This window comes from Tyto alba, unplaced genomic scaffold (genome assembly GCF_018691265.1).
Source record: "Tyto alba isolate M040663 unplaced genomic scaffold, T.alba_DEE_v4.0 Super-Scaffold_1000006, whole genome shotgun sequence".
NCBI lineage: Eukaryota > Metazoa > Chordata > Aves > Strigiformes > Tytonidae > Tyto > Tyto alba.
In genome coordinates this window covers 29,135,076-29,156,042 of record NW_024881272.1, presented here as the reverse complement: position 1 = coordinate 29,156,042, position 20,967 = coordinate 29,135,076, and the positions used below count along the sequence as shown (strand labels likewise).

The following is a 20,967-nucleotide window of genomic DNA, read 5'->3' as shown; positions in this document are numbered from 1 at the left end:
CAAGGAGCTGTCTCTCTATTGAGCCTTGCTCAGTCAGGTACAGCTGTATGGCATGAGTGGGAGAGAGTGGCAGTCTTCTGCACCCATCCAGCCCTTGCTCTCTAGAAGGGTAAATAACTGATTTATCATGGGAGACCCAAGACACAGTGAACAGAAGTTGTTTTCAGTTCCATAGAAATTATTCTTTTATTTGTTCATTTTTAGGAACATGTTTCCAGCCAATCTTGTTGAGGCCACATTCAAGCAGGTAAGTGGCTGTATTCCTTTTACCACTGATGAGAGAGATGAGCCAGCGTCACATAAAACACGTATCTTCATAAGCCAGAATCCAGATCCTGACATTGCATATTACATCAGATACTGTTAGTACCTTTATAATTTAGGAATTAATGAGTCCCTCTCTGTTAGCCTCAGCAGCCTTGGTATCTGAAGTCAAAACGAACAAGCATAAAAAGCACAGTGTGACTAGAGAATAGACATGCACACTTATGTCAGCTCCACCTCCACCTGAGGCCAGATCTTTAAGGACATAGAGAAGGGTGCTGGAGGGAAGAAGAACACTTTATGCCAGTATGCCTAGAGCATGGTTTCTCTTAACATGGGACTGCAGTCACAGAGTAGCTGGAATCTCTTTAAGAACACACAGTAACACCATGGAAATGAAGAATGATGATAGATGATCTTAAATGTCTTTTCCAACCTAAATGATTCCACGATTCTATTTGGTCAACAGCCAACTGAATATGAGCCAGCAGTGTGCCCAGGTAGCCAAGAAGGCCAATGGCATCCTGGCTTCTATCAGAAATAGTGTGGCCAGCAGGACTAGGAAAGTGATTGTCCCCCTCAGCATTGTACTCGGTGTACTCAGCATTGGTGAGGCTACACCTCGAATACTGTGTTCAGTTTTGGGCCCCTCACATCAAGAAAGACATTGAGGGGCTGTAATGTGTCCAAAGAAGAGCAACAGAGCTGATGACGGGTTTAAGAGAACAGGTCTTATGAGGAGTGGCTGAGGGAACTGAGATTGTTTAGCCTGGAGAAAAGGAGGCTCAGAGGAGACCTTACCTCTCTCTACAACAACCTGAAAAGAAGCTGTGGCAAGGTGGGTGTTGGTTTCTTCTCCCAGGTAACAAGTGACCGGACAAAAGGAAATGGCCTCAAGTTTTGCCAGGGGAGGTTAGATTGGATATTATGGAAGATTTCTTCAAAAGGGTTATCAAGCATTGGAACAGGCTGCCCAGGGAAGTGGTTGAGTCACCACCCCTGGAGGTTATTTAAAAGACTTGTAGATGTGGCACTTAGGGACATGGTTTAGTGGCGGACTTGGCAGTGTTGTGGTGGACTTGGCAGTGTTAGGTTTACAGATGGACTTGATGATCTTAAAGGTATTTTCCAACCTAAATGATTCTGTGATTCTATAAACAGAATACTATGTCAAATTAAAGCAACAAAATAATGTATTTAGGAAGAATCTAATTACTCAGATTGGAATTTGGCCAGAGAACCTCATCTAAAAGTTCTGAGTGAGCAAGAGGCATGGCTATATTTATTTCACCTGGGGGAATATTTCATGAGAACCTTACCTCTGGCAAGGCAGAGCAAAGGGCACTCAGAACCTCTAGGGAGTCATTCCCAATTATGTTTTACAGGAAAGTAGCTCTATCAGGAGAGATAGAGCTGCACAAGGCGCTGAGTATATATATATGTATATATTTTTGAGGGTTGGACTAGATGACCTTTAAAGGTCCCTTCCAACCCCAACTATTCTGTGATTCTGTAGGAAACTCTGATTTTGTTATGCTTTTGCAAAAAGTCAACTGTTTTTACAGATTTTAGCAGCATAGGGACAGGAGCTGTCATTCTTTTCATGCTTGTCCCTTTAACATGCAGCCTTGCTGAAACAGAGAGCTTAGGAGGTCTCATTAAACTATTGATTCCTGCTGAGATATTATAATAAAAACTATTTTGTTTTCTTTCAGTATCGCACCAAGAGTATTCCCATCATTAAATCTAACAAAGCATCATCTGAAAGCACCACTCATCACATTATAATATATGGAGTCCAGGATGAGAATGGATCCAATGTCCAGAATTTTGCCTTGGATATCACTCCCCCCCCCGAAGTGATTTACAAATCAGAACCAGGCACTAGTGATGGCATGAATGTGCTCGGGATTGTGATATTCTCTGCCACAATGGGTAGGTTTCAGACATGTTTGGTTTATAATAATCCAGGTATCCATTTAAGAGAAAAATATAAGGATTGGGTTGTTTGGTTTCTTGATTCACATTTTTTAACCGCTTCTATCTAAACTTTGTGAGGAAAAAGGCAACACAGAGCTATTCTCCCAGTGTTTGGAAGATAAATCTTCAGAAACCTTGACAACACTCATTCCATGCAGTTCTGTTCTCTGTGCATGCACTTACATTCTTTTTGGTTTAATATTTTGTGGATTATTTTGAGGTTTTATTTATGAACCATTTTTTTCTGACTGTAAGGAACACTAATACAGCATGCTCAGAGGAGGTAGGAATTACTGTATCAGGTCAGACCCATGGGCCCTCTGCCAATATTCTGTTTCACTCTTTGGCCAGTAGCAGAAGTCCCAGAGAAAGTTTCAAGAAATTCTGAAATAAACAAGTCCATAGCAGACTTTCTTTCCAAAGACCAAGAAGTTATTACACTTCTAATCCCCAGAGCTCCAGGTATTGTATTACAGGAACAAAGAACTTCCTGCACTGCTCTTGGTTCAGGGGGCATCTGGCTGAGAGCCCACCCCACTCTCATGGCCAGATGTTTCATCCTTGCAGCTGGCAGTCTAAGAAAAATGTGCTCCCAGACCAACCCATTGGCTGAAGTTCCCCCTACCAGCCAGAAAATTATTTTAGCCCTTGAGCCCACCCTGTCTGTTGTTCTTACCCATTCTTAGTCACAGTTTGCCACATTATTAGTGTAGAATATAACTGTCACTTATCTATGTAAGAACCCAATGATCCTCAGTGCTATCTTGATTAAGTGAGCTACAAAGGTATATTGTTTTATCAGTTTTAAATCTGTGGATCTTTTTGATTTAAACTTTTTGATTTGATTTTTGCCATCATGCAATGCTGATTGATAGTTATATACCATATAGCAGCTTATCGCAGTGGACTCTAAGAGCTTCTGTCTGCCTAATTTATTCAGTTTCACCTGCTGGAGGAACTCATTGGTGCCATGTGTGTTATATTATGTTTGTAGATTTGGAAGAGAGAATTTAAACAAACATGCCCTAGTTAATCATAAAGTTCTGATGATTTATTACAAGAAAATGTTGATCAAATTTTTGTTATCTAAATTTATTCTTGGAAGTTAATCTGGTCAGCAGAATAAAACATCTTTAATTGTATTTATTATATTATGGTTCATACCAGCACAAGGGGTCAAAAATCAAGTCTGGAATTAGCAGATTTGTCTCTCTTTTTGTTTCTCCAGTGGGTGGTATTCCATATGCAACACTGCTGGAAACTGGCTGTCCCTCAGTTTGCAGTATTTTATAGTCAATTCCCAAAGTACAATGGCACAGCAAACACTATTTCAGTCAGAAAGTATAGGATATGAATGAATTAATCACATGTCCTTATTAGGATCAATGGCAATTTTATATGTCTGAGCACAGAAGATCATTCATTGTCTTCCCAGAACTGAATGCATTACTTTTACCATGCCCCTAAGTCTTGCTGGCCTGGGGCTCAAAAATGGAAGCTGAGAGCTGGTTTCTTCCTGGCTGATGTACAGAAAATGTACTGCCAGTACTGCCACATACAGCATAGTCCTGGTTTCTGGGTCACCTGTGACTTTATCAGCCACCAACACACCTGAGACACTAAGCCCTGAAGATTTGTCATCTACCAGAGACTATTTCAGACTGTCATTTTGAACAAAGGATGCAGCCAAGCATGTATCACTGTCTTCAGCTTTCTGCAGCCCCCCCTCAAAAGAGAAGCAATGAAACAGAAGACATGTGGCTTCAATCTCTATGAAAGAAGAGCATCCTTCCCAAGTTTTTGTTTATTGCAAAAAAATGTATACAGGCCTTGGCACTTTGTAAGAGTTTTGCTCAATTTGGAAGAGTCTTATTTGCACAAAGGTCTTTTTACACCACTTTGGCATAGAAAATCAGCATCAGAGTGGGTATGAGTTCTTCTTACAGCTTCTTTAAGGTCCTTAAACAGCATAAGAATAGCATAAAAGGACAAGAATTTAGACTTGAGCTAACTCTCTTTGCCCAAAGCAGGAGGTGAATCTCAGTTCAAGGATAAATCCTGTGCATGAATGACTGGACTTCTTTGCCAGGCGTGCATTAAAATGGGCATGACAGGCAGAGTCTGAGGTCAAAACACACAAAAAACCTGGATGCTGGGCTCAGCTGTGACTAACTGTACTACTTCTCACACAGTGTGCAGGAATTTCTGTCGAGACTATGACAGTGGCTAAGTGTTGAGACATCTGATCTTTTTTCTTGGAGGAGCACACATTATTTATTCATTACAAGAAAAATGCTTGCACTGAAATGGAACTTGATACATCAGGACTACAGACAGAAGGCCCCGGTCCTGCCTGGTCCTGTCTGTCCCCACCAATAGACACATGCTTAGGTAGGACACTGTTTTAAAAAGCAAATTTCGGTTATTCTTGTAAAATGAAAAAGAAAGCATTTCTCCTTTTTGGCATTATACAGAATTAGAAGCCAAGAGTCTTTTAAAACTGCCACCAACCAGGCTAGAACTGAACTATGTTTAATGTCCTATTACCAAAGAAGAGCAACATGCTTAATAAAAGAGCATTGTTTTCTGGCCTAAAAGTTATAGCTTAGATGAATGTTAATAGTCTTACAAACCCACATCTTGAATGCACTGTTATTGTGAAATCCCTTGATAAAACAGCTGAGATCCTCCCTCCCTGCCTCAGGAGGGGATTGCCCTGGAAGCAGTGCTGCCTGAGACCTGGCTCACAAGCGCAGCTGTGGGCTCCAAGGGCCGGAGCCCGGGCCCCTGCTCCAAGCAAGGATGTTCCATATTCAGAGCAAGTGGCAGCATGCACCCTGCTCACAGCCCCCTGCTTCTTCATTACATTACTTTCAAAGGCAGTCTCATCTGGCGCAGCTAGATTTTGAAGTGCTTCCTTGAGCAATTAACTTGATCACTTATAATCCTTTCAGAGAATGATTGCAGAAAATTAATAAAATAGGAAAATTATGTCTATTTATATGCATTATTGGAAACTAGCACTGTCTGAAGAATATATGGTTAGATTACACATCCCAGAGCTGTATTCTTTTCCTTTCTGAGCTCTGGATGCACGTTAATGGGCTTTCTTTGCTTTCTTCTTTGCTGGTTAGTCTATAACGACTAATTTGTCTTTTCTTCACGTGAATTTGCGTTTCTTTATCTCCTCCAAGTTTTCAAAGCCTGACTGATTATGAGGGTTGCTTGTTACTATGTAGACAGATAACTACTAAAAATAAGATGAAGACCCCCTTACTAAATCCCTATTATCAGAACAAAACGCAAATACTGGCTTTGCCCTGGGAGTGTCTCTTGGATGCTGCCCAGTTGTACACAGTGCGCAGCAGTAAGGCAGACTGCAGGCAGAGACAGTTTCCTTCACTAGAAAAATGTTTTTCAGTTTGTCTTCCATGGATCCCTCAGAGCAGGTAAATCCTTCTCAGGGCTCTATGAAAGATAGTTAAGGAAACAGGCTTGCTACCAGTGGGGCTAAATCTACAGCACAAAAGTACCTCCACAGTGAAACTTTCAGGGAACTGCAAATGAAAAACCACCCAGCTAGGGGAGAGCACCCTGTATGGAGCCAAAGCACCAGGCTCCCCTATGATCTCATGAGGGTGAGGTTTTCCCCCATGCTCTTGTGAGATTTTCAGATACAATCTCTTTCTACAGCATGAAGGTCTATATTCATCCAGTCATCTCCCACTTAGTTCACTTTGAATTACAGCAGAGAGGGAAACCATTGGGGCTTTGCATAAAGGCACCTGAGAAATTGAACCTGAATGCCTTTGTTTGCAGGTATAATGTTGGGAAGAATGGGCAACAGTGGTGTTCCTTTGGTCAGCTTTTGCCAGTGTTTAAATGAATCTGTCATGAAGATAGTGGCAGTTGCTGTTTGGTAAGTAACAGTTTTAGTAAGAATATCAATATATTTTTTAAAGGATAAGAAAATTTCAACAGTAGGGGATGAGCAGAAATCTCATAAACTTATTTCTAGGGAAATAAATGAGGGTGAACGATCCTTAGCTTTGCAGGGCCTCAGCATTTGAAGGAGGATGCATACACACACATCCTGTCCCTGGCTTGTACTGTCATTTGGCAGAGGCACCCTGTATATTACTCCCAAATAACGAAACATGGTATAGCTGGGTGGGTGTGTGCTGTATGCATGAGGAGCACTGCCAATCCTTGGGCATGCCAGGAGGGACTATAATACATCCAGCCCACACAAGACAAAACATGATGAGGTGCTCAAACTGGTATTTCCACCCCTTACAGCATTGCTCCACTAGAAATACTAGTCTGGCTTCAGCTTGCTTAGGAGAGGGCTGAGCTCTTGTGCTGATGTGACTGTGCCATCGTTACCACGGTTGCTGCTAGCTTGGCTATCTCTGCACTGAACAGCCTAGGGGAGATGATATACCCAGAGTGCTTGACACTCGGGATTTCTCCAGTCAGCAGAATAGCCCTCAATGAACCATCCTAGGCCATGAAGCTTAGGAAAAACCTTCAGAGCAATCCTAAACTACACTGAGAGCTAGATAGACCTGCCAACGCATCTGCCCCAAAGATCAGAGGAACAGTAGGTGACTGCCAACAACAAAAATTACCAGCTTAACATCTTCCCTGTCCTTCAGAAGGTCCCTCAATGTGGCTCAGCCTACATGGGAGGGATCCCACTACCAGCACTCAGTCTTTGTTTCCAGCTACCTGGTGCAGTATGACTGAGTTGGGTCAGGGAGCAATCACTTAGTTAGATGAGTCCAATGAGGTACTAATTTCTGGAAGGATGAGGGGCTGGTCTCTGGAGATGGCACAGCTGCAAGTGGAAGATGGCTGTATGCCCCCACATTCTTTTTTTTTTTTTTTTTTTTTTTTTGTAATCTTAAGTTTTTCCAGCAGCCATGGATTTGTGTCTAGCCATGCACAGAAGCACAACAGTTTTGATAAAGCATCTGTTGTACATCTAATCCAGAGGGGGTTCAGAAACTAACTGTTCCTCTCCCTATCTATCTACTCCGAATCAAACTCCCAGGCAGTCCAAGAGCATGTCTAATGCATGTTGGTGTTTCTCCTGTCTTCCAAAGACAACATAAACATTTATTTAACAGCTTCCAACTAAAATCCATGAACAGTTACACAAGCACAATCACATGAACAAATCTTAGGATTCATTCCCCCTCTCCCCAGTAAATGACCTGCCTTAAGCTAAAAAGTCAGAGCTGCCTTCTGAACCAAAACATTTTGAAGTCATTCCTGACCAGTACCATAACCTCAGCTGTGCTGAGGAGTACCCCACATAAAATATTGCATAGCCCAGTGCTTCTGGCACACTCCTGAAGTGTGCAAGAGAGCTGTGCTGCTTCCAGACAGGCTGCTGTTACTGCACTGCTACTGGAAGGATTTCCCAGCTCATACTGTTTAATGGAATTGGGCTATCTCCTAATAATGACTGTCTTTCTTTTTGCTCAGGTATTTTCCATTTGGAATTGTGTTCCTAATTGCTGGCAAAATCTTAGAAATGGATGACCCTTCAGCCATTGGGAAGAAACTGGGTTTCTATGCCGTTACAGTGGTTTGTGGCCTGGTGGTACACGGGCTGTTTATTCTGCCAATGATGTACTTCTTTATCACCAAGAAGAATCCCATTGTCTTTATCAGAGGGATTCTTCAAGCCTTGCTCATCGCTCTGGCCACGTCCTCCAGGTATTATACAGTTTCTAGACAGATACAATAAAATATTTGCTAGATCCTTACTACAGCTTCCTCTTGGGAACAGCACACTGGATATGTACTGGAGCAGATATATTTGTATTTGAACAATATCCTGTGTCCAATTCACTGGTGTAATTTTAAAAGATGTGTCTCTCAACATTCGGAAGTTATGTGCGAGCCATTTGACAATGTTTGTCACATTGGTTTCCCTCAGTTTAAAAAATATTGGACAAAAATGTTTTTTCTTAGAAGACTATGAAGGAAATAGGGATAATTTTTTCATAAAAGCAAACATTGTGCTTCTACAAAGTTAATGTATATAAGGGACGCACAGTTTGTTCAGACTTAATTTTTGGTATTAGTGGAGAACCTCCTAATTCAGTCATGTGGAAACATTTTACCCTTTCTACTATTCTTAGTCATTGTTTCTTGGTACATTAAGAAAAGACTGTGGTTGCAAGCTATTGTCCAGCACTGGGAAAGTATTTAGCTGCTCTGCTCAAGGAATAATATTTTTTGCATCCTTTTTAGGGAGGATGTACAATGAGTTTAATCCATAGCTGAAGAAAGGTACAGTGAAAATGGGAAACAGCTTGTGAACTGGTTATGAAAATGACTCCCAACATGGATAAACTGGTGTGTGAGAAGTTCTTGAAAGGGCTGGAATTGACTTGCATGGAGTGGAGACAAGAACGGCAACTGAAATAACATTTCCATGTAGCTGATATAATGAAAACACATTTTCATGGCATCTGTGGCTGGAGGCTTGTTAGTCTGAAGTAACAAGAGCAGCTATACCTACCACTTTTTGTGCAGTAATAGAAGCCACAGTACAGGCAGAAAACGCCAGGTAAATAGGACTCTTTAGCACATCTTACATATTTATTATTTCTACTGTCAGCTGTAAAGGAAGAGGGCTAAAGAAAGGAAAAGATACCTTTCTTTTATCTCACTTTTGCTTTTGGATTTTTAAAGTTGTTATTTTACAGAGAGACTGGAAAATACTGAATTCTTATCCAGATTTTGAAATTATGACAGCTAGTGACAAAAACCTACCTTCATCTACCTAATTTAGACTTCAAATTAGTAATTAGTACAAAATCAATGATAAATTGGGAACATCTATTTATAAAGAAACATAATGAAAAATTAAAAGATTTTATTAACCCTAAAATAGTTATTCCAATTAACCATAATGACTGAGTACTTCATTTAATTATACTAGATGATTCCTCCTCCAATTTTATAATAATTTCTATAGTTAGTTGAGCTCTGATGGCTAATATATCCTCTCAGGCAACAGTATTATACCAGCTTCTTATCCCTTGTCCCTCTAATCTTATTTTTCTCCATAATTTCCCAAGTTCCTTGAGAAAGAATTCATATAATCTCTCCTACAATGGAGTGACCCACTTAGAAATAAAGTGCATTTGTAATTGGTGGGATTACAGGAGGAAAAGGCAGGAATGATTTATAGATAAAAAGTTCTGGGAAAAGAGTCAAACAAATATTGAATTAAATAACTTCTTTTTAATAGTCTAATAAAGCCTGTTATGTAATCAGAACATATGGTTTTGCATAGGGCATCATCACTGATAAATAATGATGTGAGTTTTGTAGAAATATGGAACTCTTCTGCGAATTATATAGGTAAATAAATACATGGAGAAGTAACAGTGTAACTTCCTTGAACTCAGATTAGTTGATGTCATTAATTTTTGCTATAATCTTCTGAAAAACTTACTTTTGTTACAAATAACGAAATTTGTATGTGAAATTACTTTGCAATGGAGTAATCACCAACAATGATAAAAGAGAAATAATCTCTATTTTACTGAAGGGACAATGAAAAAGAGAAAACTTAAATTGTACTAGACCCATGCCAGACTTGGGAAAATAGCCTAAAACTTTTATCCTCCGCCTCATTGGCCTGATGAGGCTTACTGTAGTTCTAGTGAAGTCCAAAAAGTTAATTCAGGGAAGGTAGGTCAAATGTAGATGTCTGTTTCTCTCATGAATACACATACAGTGGTTAGGGCAGTAGTAAGTAGAGCAGAAAGAATGTTGAGGAATTAAAAGAAAGGAGAAGTGGGAATGATTATTTCAGTACAGTTGGAAGGTATTGGCTTTCCACTATGTTTCATATTATAAGGTGTTTTCATATATAACAGTTTGCTCCAAAATGACCTATAAAGAGCAACATACTGTGAAATACAAAATCAAGAAAAAAATACTGAGTGCTGAGTGGTGTTTTAAACTCTAATTAGGCTTAAATAATTAAGGCAAACTTTTTATTAGAACATTAAAAGTTTGTAGCTTGAGATGTCATCACATACCCAGATTCAAATAAGATGCTAATTTTGAACTCAAAGATGTTAGTGTTGGAAAAGGCTCACCAGGTTCACATTTGACACATTTGACTATCTGCCCTGCTGCCCTAAGAATTCTGTTTCTGAATAACTCTATTGCTGACAACAGGTTTTTTTAATTTGTGCCATTCCATTCATTCTTTTTTTCTAGAAAAAGAGAGTTTTTCTTAAAAATATAATCTGGATTTTTCTGTCTTTAGAGAAAAAAAATATATATTTTTTTCCTCATTTTACCTTTAGTATGTATGGAAGAGTTTGTCCTTTTCTCTTCTTTCCTGTTAATAAGCAACAAAAATAACTAACTTGTTCACCAGTATAGATCCCTTTACCAAGGCAAGTTTAATCAAGACTCGAAAGATCAGCACATATTCCACCATTTTCAAAAACAAATTACTTTTATTAATTTTCCTTATTTTGCATCAGCATTGCATTTTGGTTTTATAACCAATTTACTAGTCCTTTACTGGTCTGGAAACTTTCAGGGCTTCTGCTTTTTTAAGTAGTGATCTCCCGTTCCTATCAAGGCAGTTCATTGTTTCTTCATTGGTTCTCAACTCCTTACTCTGCCTCTAGCTCTGAGAGTATCAAGCCACTTTGCACTCAAAAAGCACCCTCTATGTAGTTCATAATATATTCAGGTCCAGGTTGCTTGTGACATATTTTGAGGTTAGAAATGTTCCATTGCCAGTCAATCATAGTAACAAACCAAAAAGTCAGACATGATACGTAGTCATGAAAATACACAACCAGGTCTACAAAGGGATGTGAGTGTTTGATTCCCTGTTCTACATATGAGTGCCTACGTTATATTACTACTTGGAGAAAGGCCAACATTGGTTGATTTGAGAATTTTTAGACTAGTTATTTTTTTCTCTCAGTTACTTGTAGAAGCGTAAGGAAAGAACATGCACGCTCTCTAGCACATGTGAGCTAGCTCTTTTAAAAGACCTGCATATCACAGTGATCACCATTGCAAAGCTTGACTTCGAGGCAACTTTCAACCCTCATTAGGAGAGTTGTGGTCCTAGGAAGAAGCTCCAAAAGCCAGTGTGGTAAGTAGAGCTAGGCAGGCATCAGGCATAGCTATAAAACAAAAATCTCAACTTACAGAACTGATGAGAGAGGTGTCTCTCTCTGCTGAGTCTCTTCAAGGTAAAGCAATCCTTACTTGAGGTTTTCTCCAGCCCCATTTCCTTGCCCCAAGCTGATATGAGAGTGCCCACTGACAGTGGGGAATACGTAGGGAATTTAGATTTCCCTTAAACCTATGCTGACTTTAACTCTCCTGGGCTCCAACTCCCAGGAGAGAGCCCCTCTCCTGGGGATATTGAGTACTTTGAGGTAGCACCCTCTCCCCTTCCACTGTGCAAAGAATAATTACATACTTACAGGCCCAGAGAAGGTGTAGTTTGGGAACAGAGCTCTGGCACTGGCTGGCAGCTCAGCCTGTGAAGAATCATCAGCAGGACTTGCTATCAGATTTAGTATCTGTTGTCAGAAGCTGATGTACCACCAAAGTTAAGGTGAGTCCTGAGAAAAGGCTCTGAATTTACAGATTTGGGGCTTGGACGTGTTTGATGGTCGTAGCTCTTTTTGCCTCTTCTTTACAGCATGTATATTTTGCAAATCCAACACAGGCCCAACATGGTTTTTAATGTTTTTCTGCTCAAATAGCAGCGCCTTGTCTAGAGATAGCTGAACTTTTCACCTTTGTTACACTGCAAGGAATGGATACTGCACATAACAGCTGTTGCCAAAAGAACATGCACAAGTAATTGGGGCTGGACAGGAGAGCTGCTTCTCCTGACAGTCACCACATCTGTATTTGGTTAAATAATACTTGCCACAGGGGCATTATATAACACTCATAATGTGGGTATTGGATTCTCAGATCATCTTAAAGGAGAACAAAGAGTTGGTTTTAAGTGTATTGATGTGTTTCTTGCAGATGTTTCTGTGTCAGTCATGTCTACATCTAAAGATAGAAAGAAAACCACAGATCAGTGCCCTGATATTCATTCCAGCTAGTCTGCACCTGTGGGAAGCTTTCTGTTTAGGCTAAAAGTCAAACTGCAAGAATCAAAAACAATACCATGTACAAAACCCAAGAATGTAACACAAGGGAACCTGAAAGCCACTGAACAGCCATCTCATGGCAATGATTTTATTGAATCTGAACATTATTTCAACCAATTTCCCTTTATCAAAAAGTTTTGCACCCCATTCTCAGTCCACTTATATTTCTCCAGAAGTCCTAATCACAGCAATATTTTGGTTTGCACTGACATTACTGGAGAGGCAGGGACAGAGAAGAAGATCTCTTATTCATTTGGTGCATCGTTCAGGACACAGTGAACTCATTCCCTATGACTAGCACCAAGTCCCTGCAGCAGTCACTGGCCAGCCAGCCCCTGAAGACAAACCCTTAGCCCCAGTGTGGGCTGGCTTTGGCAACAGGCATCCATGGCAGTGTACACAGCTCCTCCTTACTACATCAGTAAGGTGTGTACAGTGCATGCTGTCATTGCCCACCTTGTGGGGTTCAGGCCACATAACTGCAGATTCATGACTTGCTGATTTCTTCCCCCTATACCACCCCTGATATTGTCACCTCTTACTGTACTGAAAAAGCAGTATTTGGCCGACACACAAAATTCCTCGATTTTAGCTTTCCTCATTTCAATAGCAAGAGGGAATTTTATTTTTCTAGGTCATCTTTCCTTATCATTAGTGGATTAAGGCATCATCTCAGTGGTACATCCCATCAAAAGAAGCAATTTTCATCTTCTCTGAAGACAAACAATAAAACATCAGTTTTTCAAGGGTTTTGCTGCTTATGAAACACTAAGAATTTGGCTATTGCACAGTGTAAATGAAAGACAGATTTAGCAAAAGGGAGATGAGATCAGATTGTTGATTTTTTGGAGCAAATACCAAAATGCATTTGAATGATAAGATAAACAGAGCAGGATGAACAGCTGTTCTTCCATGGTGACTAGCTGACTTTGTGGCTCACACTAGTAAGAGCTTGACCTGATCCAGCATTAGCTTATGCTCAGTCTCTGCAGCTGCAGCATTTTATCCCAAAATTGAGATAAAACTTTTAAAATGTATTTTTAATTGTTAGAGTTAATGCTTGGAGAAGATACCACTCAGCTGAAAGATTTAGGAGAGTTTTTAAAAGATTTAACAGATTAAGATCAGTGCTTTAGAGCATTTTTTCCTCCTAATAAATGTTATATGTCAGGCTTTCATGTTACCACTCCACTGTTTAACACTAGATAAAGCAGCTTTCAACAAAACAAACTTCACCTAATTTAACTGGAAAGACAATTAAAGTATTTATTTGAGAATGTTTTTTCTTCAGCCATTGAAATTATATATTAATATAACTCAACAATTACAGTAGGAGTTTTCTTTTTCATTGCCACCTGCAAATCACCAACAACCAAAGCCTCAAATAAGACACATATTTTCTGATATGTGCCAGATGATATACTATGAGTAAAAGTGAACCATTGTTGAACAAGACAACCTCTCTTAGGATACTCCACATACCTTTTGTCACCTGTATTGAGGAAAAGTTCACTCAGGCTGAAACAGGTGCTGAAAAGTTAATCAGGGATGTAAAGTAGCAATCTGGTAAGAGAAGACTTTAAAAAATCTGATTGGGTCAATCCAGGCTGAGAGGGGACAAAACTGATTTCTGACAATACATGTTGTAACAGCTGGACTGATTTGTGCACGGAGAAATGCATAAGGCACATAAAATAGAATGTATTGTAAATTGAAAAGACTAGCTCTAGATCATAAATTAAATTTCTCATCTGATTAGTGAATTCTGGAAAGCCTTTCAATAGGGATAGTTAGGACAGACAGTCTACTGGTTTTAAGATGCAGTGTCGTAAATTTGAGTGAGACTGTATGAAGTAGTTGCCTGTGCTAGGAAGGTACAAGAATCTGTGACCTGGAAATTTGCTTCCTTTCAATACCTTGCACAATGTTTTTCATCATCACTGCACTTACATTCTGCCCATGTTCTTTTTTATTATAATATTTACTAAACAACAAAACCACCATCTAGTTCTGTGCCCTAGAAATTTTACTTCTAACAGGATGAAATTAAAATGAAAGAAACACCTGACTGTGAGATCATTCACAAGTTTAAAAGTTGAATTCTTGCAAAAACAGTGTCATACATTCTGTTTACAACAGTGGAAATAGATCTAGATTTTGCTAGTTGTGCCACTAGTATTATGGGATTATTTTACACAACCTTTGTCACATCTCAACCAAATCAGAAGGTGTCAGTTGGATAAAATTTGCATGTTTCATAGCTCAGCTCTTTGCCCTCAGAATGGGAAGACATTTGGGTTTAAAATTCTGGTATGTCAAAGTGCAGGCAAGGTGGAAAGAACTTGTAAGATTGCCTTTTTCTCCTCTTTTTCCCACAAAGAAATTAGACAGGGATTTGTTACAGAGAAGCCAAATGGCCAAGGAAAGACTGTCCTTAAAAACAAGTAACCCTCCACAACTGAAGTAGCTCTAGGGAACGGAGACAGTGAATAACAAATTTAGTAATTGCTTCCTGGCCATGCCTATAGTTAAAACATCTAGAAGTGCTACTGTGGCAGTCTGCTCTGAGTTGCCGCTACACCAGGGGTTTCAGTTCTGCGTTACCTGTGAGCCCCCAGCCTCACACTTTTGTTTTATGAACATTTTATGGTAAACAGGAGAGAGACAATTTCAGTCATTCACAAATGGATGTGTGAAAAATTAAAGGCATGCCCAAGAGAGAAATGACATCTAATGTATAGTTTGGGGAATTATGCTTTGCTGTGTTTGTTTTTCAAAGTAAATATTGATTAAATATTAGGACTGTCAAAATTAAAAGTTTAATATACCCCAGTTAGCAGAGGTAATCAGATTTCTATTGCTTCCTTGCTCTTTCAGTTTATTTGCATACTTAGAGAATTACTTTTGTCCAGATTTTCATGGCAGTGACTGCCAATCTGTAGTATATAATTCACCAGTCAAACTTCATAAGGTTATAGAAAACAGAGATATTGTAATGAAAGCATAGACTTGTCTTTTTTCTTTTTCTATTGCAGGAAGCTACTTTTCCTTTCCAAACACTGTTACTTTCCTCAAACAACAGCTTGCACAAATACAGAATGACAACTCCTACTCATGGAAACATTTTGCTAATGCATTCATGCAAACTTGGGGTTATGATTTCAGAGTTTTCAGAATCTCTCTGTGATTTTGTAGGTCATTTGTAATGACTGAGAAAGAATTTGTAGATCAAATATGTTATCTTCAGTTAAGAACAGATAATGGTCATTATAAGATTTAGCTATCAGAGCCACATTGCTGATGTGAGGCTCACAACACAGTGACTGAGCAACTTGAACTGCCCAAACTGGTGGAAAGAGGCCTGTATTTCATGACTCAGGGCATGCAGATCACAAGAGAACAGAACGTTAAAGACCTTAGTATCATGATACCAATATTTTCTTTGTAACTACTTATCTCTTTAAAGAAGTAACATTGGAATAATTTTGAAAGAGTTTGCTATTTTACATCTATTTAAAGAGTCTCAGATACTGAGGCAGTATATTAAAATGAGTATCATAACACGGAAAATATTTTTTCATTTTCTTCAGTGTTATTACTTATTTTCTGCACAAACTGATGTGCCATTAAAAATACCACCTCACTCACTTGAATGAAGTTTAATTACTCATATTAGTGAATGTGATGCCATACAGTAAAATGCAGAATGTTACAAAAAGGCTGATAAAATACAAAGATAAACATGTTTAGGTGTGTTACTATTTAAAGATGCATGTATCTTATTGAAAATGAGGAAATTTATGACCAGATAATTTTTAATTAATTGTCTCAGTTAATGAAAACAAAAATCAGATTTTTTTTTTTAGAGAATATGAAATCAATTGTTAAAGTTGGGAAGGGGACAAGCTCCTTTTAAAATTAATACCTGTCAAAGAGCCTTATACTATTCCACTCTATTCCATACCATTTTACACAAATACATACATCTTTTTGACATTTGTATACATTATTATATGACCTGCAATTATGTGATTGTTATGATTACACAAGCGACATGGGCACATCTGTCCCAGAGGGGAAATGGGATTGTATATTCCTGAAAACAAGAACTTGGTCTGTAGCTATTATTTTCAGGTGTGCTGTTGATAAGATCTTTGCTTACCCCTTGCAGAAATTAGTAATTGCTTACATGTGAGGTAGGATGTTACTGCATTAATGCATTCTGTGGCAAAAGAAGTAGTAGTTTCTTGGTCAGAGCTGTTGCCCACTGGCATGTTTTAGAGTTTAATCAAAGCAATATTCCAATCTCTTGTAAGCTTTCACTGCAATTATAATTCATTGCCTAAACTGGTCATCCAATCACTGTCAATATGCAATGAGAACTGTAACAATCCCTAAGGGTGTTTATATAGCATTTTCTTACAGTGAGTTAAGAGCCTTTCTTGCTTTATACCTTTCCTTGGTGTATAGTTACTCTTGCAGTTTAAAAATGACTATTTCAGAAGGCCTGGAAGGAAACCTTTTTAGAAGTCATGAGTGCACATTAGTTTTCAGAGATTTTACTAATAAATTGCACAGGGTGTTTCCCCTGTCTTGCATTCCAGTATACAATACTGTTTTTGCGGGATTTCTGTCCCTGTTCTTCAGAAAGTGGGAGAGAACATTTTTAATTTTGAGGAAGCAAAATTTGCACTAACTCTAGCATTTTTACATGTAACTGTCTTTATCCTCCCTCAAGCAAAGGAGTGAGTTACACGGCAAGTGAGTATACGTGCAGACCAAGGAATGAGAAGCAGTGCTCATATGGTTTGTGTAAAATTTACCCTGCCTGGAGAAGGTTTACTGCCATTTGTTCTATTCCCCAGAAATAAAAATAATTCAACATATGCTTCTCTGCTGTTTTGCAGCTCAGCCACACTACCTATCACTTTCAAGTGCTTGTTGGAGAATAACCATGTGGACAGGAGGATTGCGAGGTTTGTGCTGCCTGTGGGAGCCACCATCAACATGGATGGAACGGCGCTCTACGAGGCAGTGGCTGCCATCTTTATTGCTCAAGTAAACAATTATGAGCTGGACTTTGGGCAGATTATTACTATAAGGTATAAACCTCAAATTCCACATGCTGCAATTTGCTTGTCTTGTCGAGTCTGACACTGTTATGATTCTTGTTTGTAACACTGTTCAGAACAAAACTCATCTTTGCTGTTATCAAAGAATGCATTCATCATAGGATGGTTATTTTTAAGTAATGCAGAAATCAGGGCCTCTACAAAGAGAAATTGTACTGATACTGTTCAATAGAAGCATGTGGACAACAGGAAACGTGTTTCTGTTTGAGCATAACTGTCTAATTTTTACTTTTAGGCAACCCATTGTTCATTTTCTAGGACTGGAACATTTTACTGTTATTATTGGTGTTTAAAACATTATTTTAAATGTCAGAATTGTTTTCAACTTTAAGTCTGGTTTGCATCCTTACATGCGAGGAAAAGGTTAAAAAATGCAAAAATAGAAGTTCTATATCAGATAACAAGGAATAGCATGTGATAGGAAGCTCTTTGTCAAACCTGTGAGGAGTAGGGGAACAGGGAAGGCAGACAGATGCTACTATCAGGGCAGGTTTTCATGAAGATGTCATAACACTCACTTATTTTTAAAATGTCTTCTCTGCTGCCTTGTTAAAGCAGAAGACTTCATAAACAACAATGCTCTCAGTGGGTAGAGTCTGCTATAGCCACATACTCTGTCCTTGAAAGGTCTGTAATGGATCCAAAAGACTAGAAGATCCAGCTGAACGATTACTGCCAAAATAACTCCAGTGGCTGCCAAAGAATGCCTCAGGGACTGAAACCTGCAGGTTTCCAGCAGGGAACAAATGATTAGAAAAACATTCTTCATAGTCAGAGCCTTCTGCAACATATTTGAGATCTGCTTACCTACCCACCCAGTGACCTCATTACTGCCCCATTTACACTGCTGGGCCTTGCCCATCTTCTGCTGGACTTGAAAACCTTCATGACAAGATGAGAGTCCTGAAACTAGCCCCAGATGACAGCTGAGGTTTGTTAATGGGCTTCTGGCAAGATCTGGTTAGACTAGAGACAGAATAAATAAATTGTGCCCATATGAGGTCTTGCTTCAGACTTGCTCTCTCTCTGAAAATTATTGAAATGACCCTGTGCTAAAATTTAGTCTTTGGTGATTTTGAATTTGGAGGTGGTTTTAACATGTGGTCCCAAAATATGGCCCAGATCATGGGCAGACATTGCATACACTTTGAAGTAGAGAATTGTGATTAGAAGAATGGAGAAGGAGGGTGATAATAAATGGAAAGAAGGTAAATTATAGCTTTCTCTTAGCAGAACCCTATTTTTTCTCTTTATTTTCACTCCCCATATTAAGTGTGAGTACATAAGGACCAGGCAGAAGTAAAGCCAGTAGAAGGAAAATAGAAGTGAAGATTGGAAAAATCCAAGAAAGGAAAAAAAAAATAAAAAGACTCACTTACAAAAGAAGGAGGTAAATAGGAAATCATCGTGGATTCAGTACCTTGAATACCTGAAGACAAATTCAAACTTTATTCTGTGGGCAAAACCTGCCCCAAATCTTGATGCTTTAGGACCTGGACATTTAAAATTCAAATATTCCTGAGTGCCAGGATATTTTTGCCAGAGGGGAAAAAAAATGTTAGAAAAATAATCAGTCTACTTTGCTCATAGTTTGTAAAATCCAGGTTAACAGTTTATATCAATGTGATTATGCAAACCTAGATGTAGCAGAAGAAAAGAGTAAAGATCCTATTCTCATTGAGTATATTATAGAAAGAAACATCTACATTAAGGTCAAAATTGAATCAAATAGCAGGTGAGCTTGCCTGTACAATCTTAGTTAAACGTTCCTCGCTTTGCTCCCAATTAATTCATGAGACTTTGTGGCCTGAACTGACTTAGAAGGCAGAAGCAGTCCTAATCAGCTAGACAGTTTATAGCACTAACTGGAGAACCTTTTAATGTTCATTATATTTATCTCTTATTCAACTACTGAGCTTCTGTCCTTCCTTTCTAGCTATACTCTGCCTATTACAATGCTGTTAGGATTACTAACTTTTAATTAGGATTCGCTAACTTTTTCAAAATGTAGTTTTAAGTCTTTCTCATTCCCCATCACACCCACATGCAAATGTATTTTTTTTATTGCAGGAAAGCGTTCTAGTTATAAATACTGATGTTGTTCTACTGATACACTGTACAGCTGTGAGCAAGATACTAGATATCTCTCTGTCTCAGTTTCCGTATGGGTGAATACTGTTACCCTCATTTTCCATCATAGGAGGTTGATGAGACTTAACTGCTTGCCAAAAGCTCTGAAATTCTGGATTGATGAATGCAGTGGATTATCAGTGTATATGATTTATGTCATCCTTTTACAATTGTCAACATTTGTTTTTTGTCTTTCTGCTGGATGGCCTAGCTCTTGGACGTGGCCAGATGGGCGGAAGTGAATATATCCAGTCACTTTTGCTCCTGGAAAAAGGAATGAAATCCCTCCCCTAAAAATAGCATTATGAAAAAAATGTTAAGCCTGCCAGGTCCACTCTTGCCCTGGTCTCCCATTCATTTCTGCTTGCCTGGCTGAAAAAATGGTGTGAAGGTCAAGTAAAAATACTTTCCAGAAACTGAAGAGGTACAGTCACATTCACGCTTGCTTCATATTTAGATCCAAGTATGCAAAGCCATGTGCTATGCAAGAACTTCACCCTTGGCCCAGCCTCTTTACCCTTGGCCTAGCCTCTTTGTGATGGATTGACATTAAAGGCCATAGCTGCAGCCAGCTGCGGATTTGCCTGGCACTGGAACTGCCGATGATGACTCAGAGATGTCTGCTGGGAGCTCTGCTGCCAAGGGTGAAGCAGCGATGAGGTGTGCTGGCAGATTCATGGCACACAGTGTTGCGTGGTGCCATGACCCACAAGAAGCTGACATAACTCAGAGAAGCCCACAGCCTGGCTGCCCCCCCCTTTCTCTGCACTTGTGATATTAAGAGATAACAGAACAGCCCCACCAGTGCCAAAGCAGCAAAGGTAAAGGGTGAGAATGTGGCACTGGGCAGACAGTTTGGCCTGTTTTTGCTCTCTGACCTGGCTTCTGTCCACAAAACACTGACACTTCTATGCAGTGGTTTGAGTAAGAAGGATTATGGTTTAGGAAAGCTCCTGTAGAAACACGGTGTGGTTTCTTGCAGAGCAACCCATCACTGGTAAAGCATATTCCTTTCTTTCTTTGTTAAAGTATCACAGCCACAGCTGCCAGCATAGGTGCTGCAGGTATCCCACAAGCTGGCCTGGTGACAATGGTCATTGTTCTGACCTCGGTTGGGCTCCCAACAGATGACATCACGTTGATTATTGCTGTCGACTGGGCACTGTAAGTAACTTTAAGCTTTTGAGGTTTATAGTGTGGCAACGTTAATAAAAGGGCAAATGGTCTCCAGGGGTATAGTAATATAGATATACATAAAAGGCATAGGACATAATTATTTT

At 39.3% G+C, this 20,967-nt stretch overlaps 1 protein-coding gene across 4 annotated transcripts in view; it reads left to right on the top strand.

Annotated features, from left to right (window-relative positions):
- The window catches only part of SLC1A7 (solute carrier family 1 member 7), a 56,296-nt gene that overhangs the window by 28,302 nt on the left and 7,027 nt on the right, over positions 1 to 20,967 (top strand). For all 4 annotated transcript variants that reach the window (XM_033008744.1, XM_033008743.2, XM_009974234.3 and 1 more), the window contains 6 exons: positions 205 to 247; positions 1,980 to 2,199; positions 6,064 to 6,163; positions 7,738 to 7,971; positions 17,333 to 17,527; positions 20,717 to 20,851. In XM_033008744.1, coding sequence (XP_032864635.1) covers positions 205 to 247; positions 1,980 to 2,199; positions 6,064 to 6,163; positions 7,738 to 7,971; positions 17,333 to 17,527; positions 20,717 to 20,851 — 927 coding nt within the window. The remainder of the gene's footprint in view (positions 1 to 204; positions 248 to 1,979; positions 2,200 to 6,063; positions 6,164 to 7,737; positions 7,972 to 17,332; positions 17,528 to 20,716; positions 20,852 to 20,967) is intronic.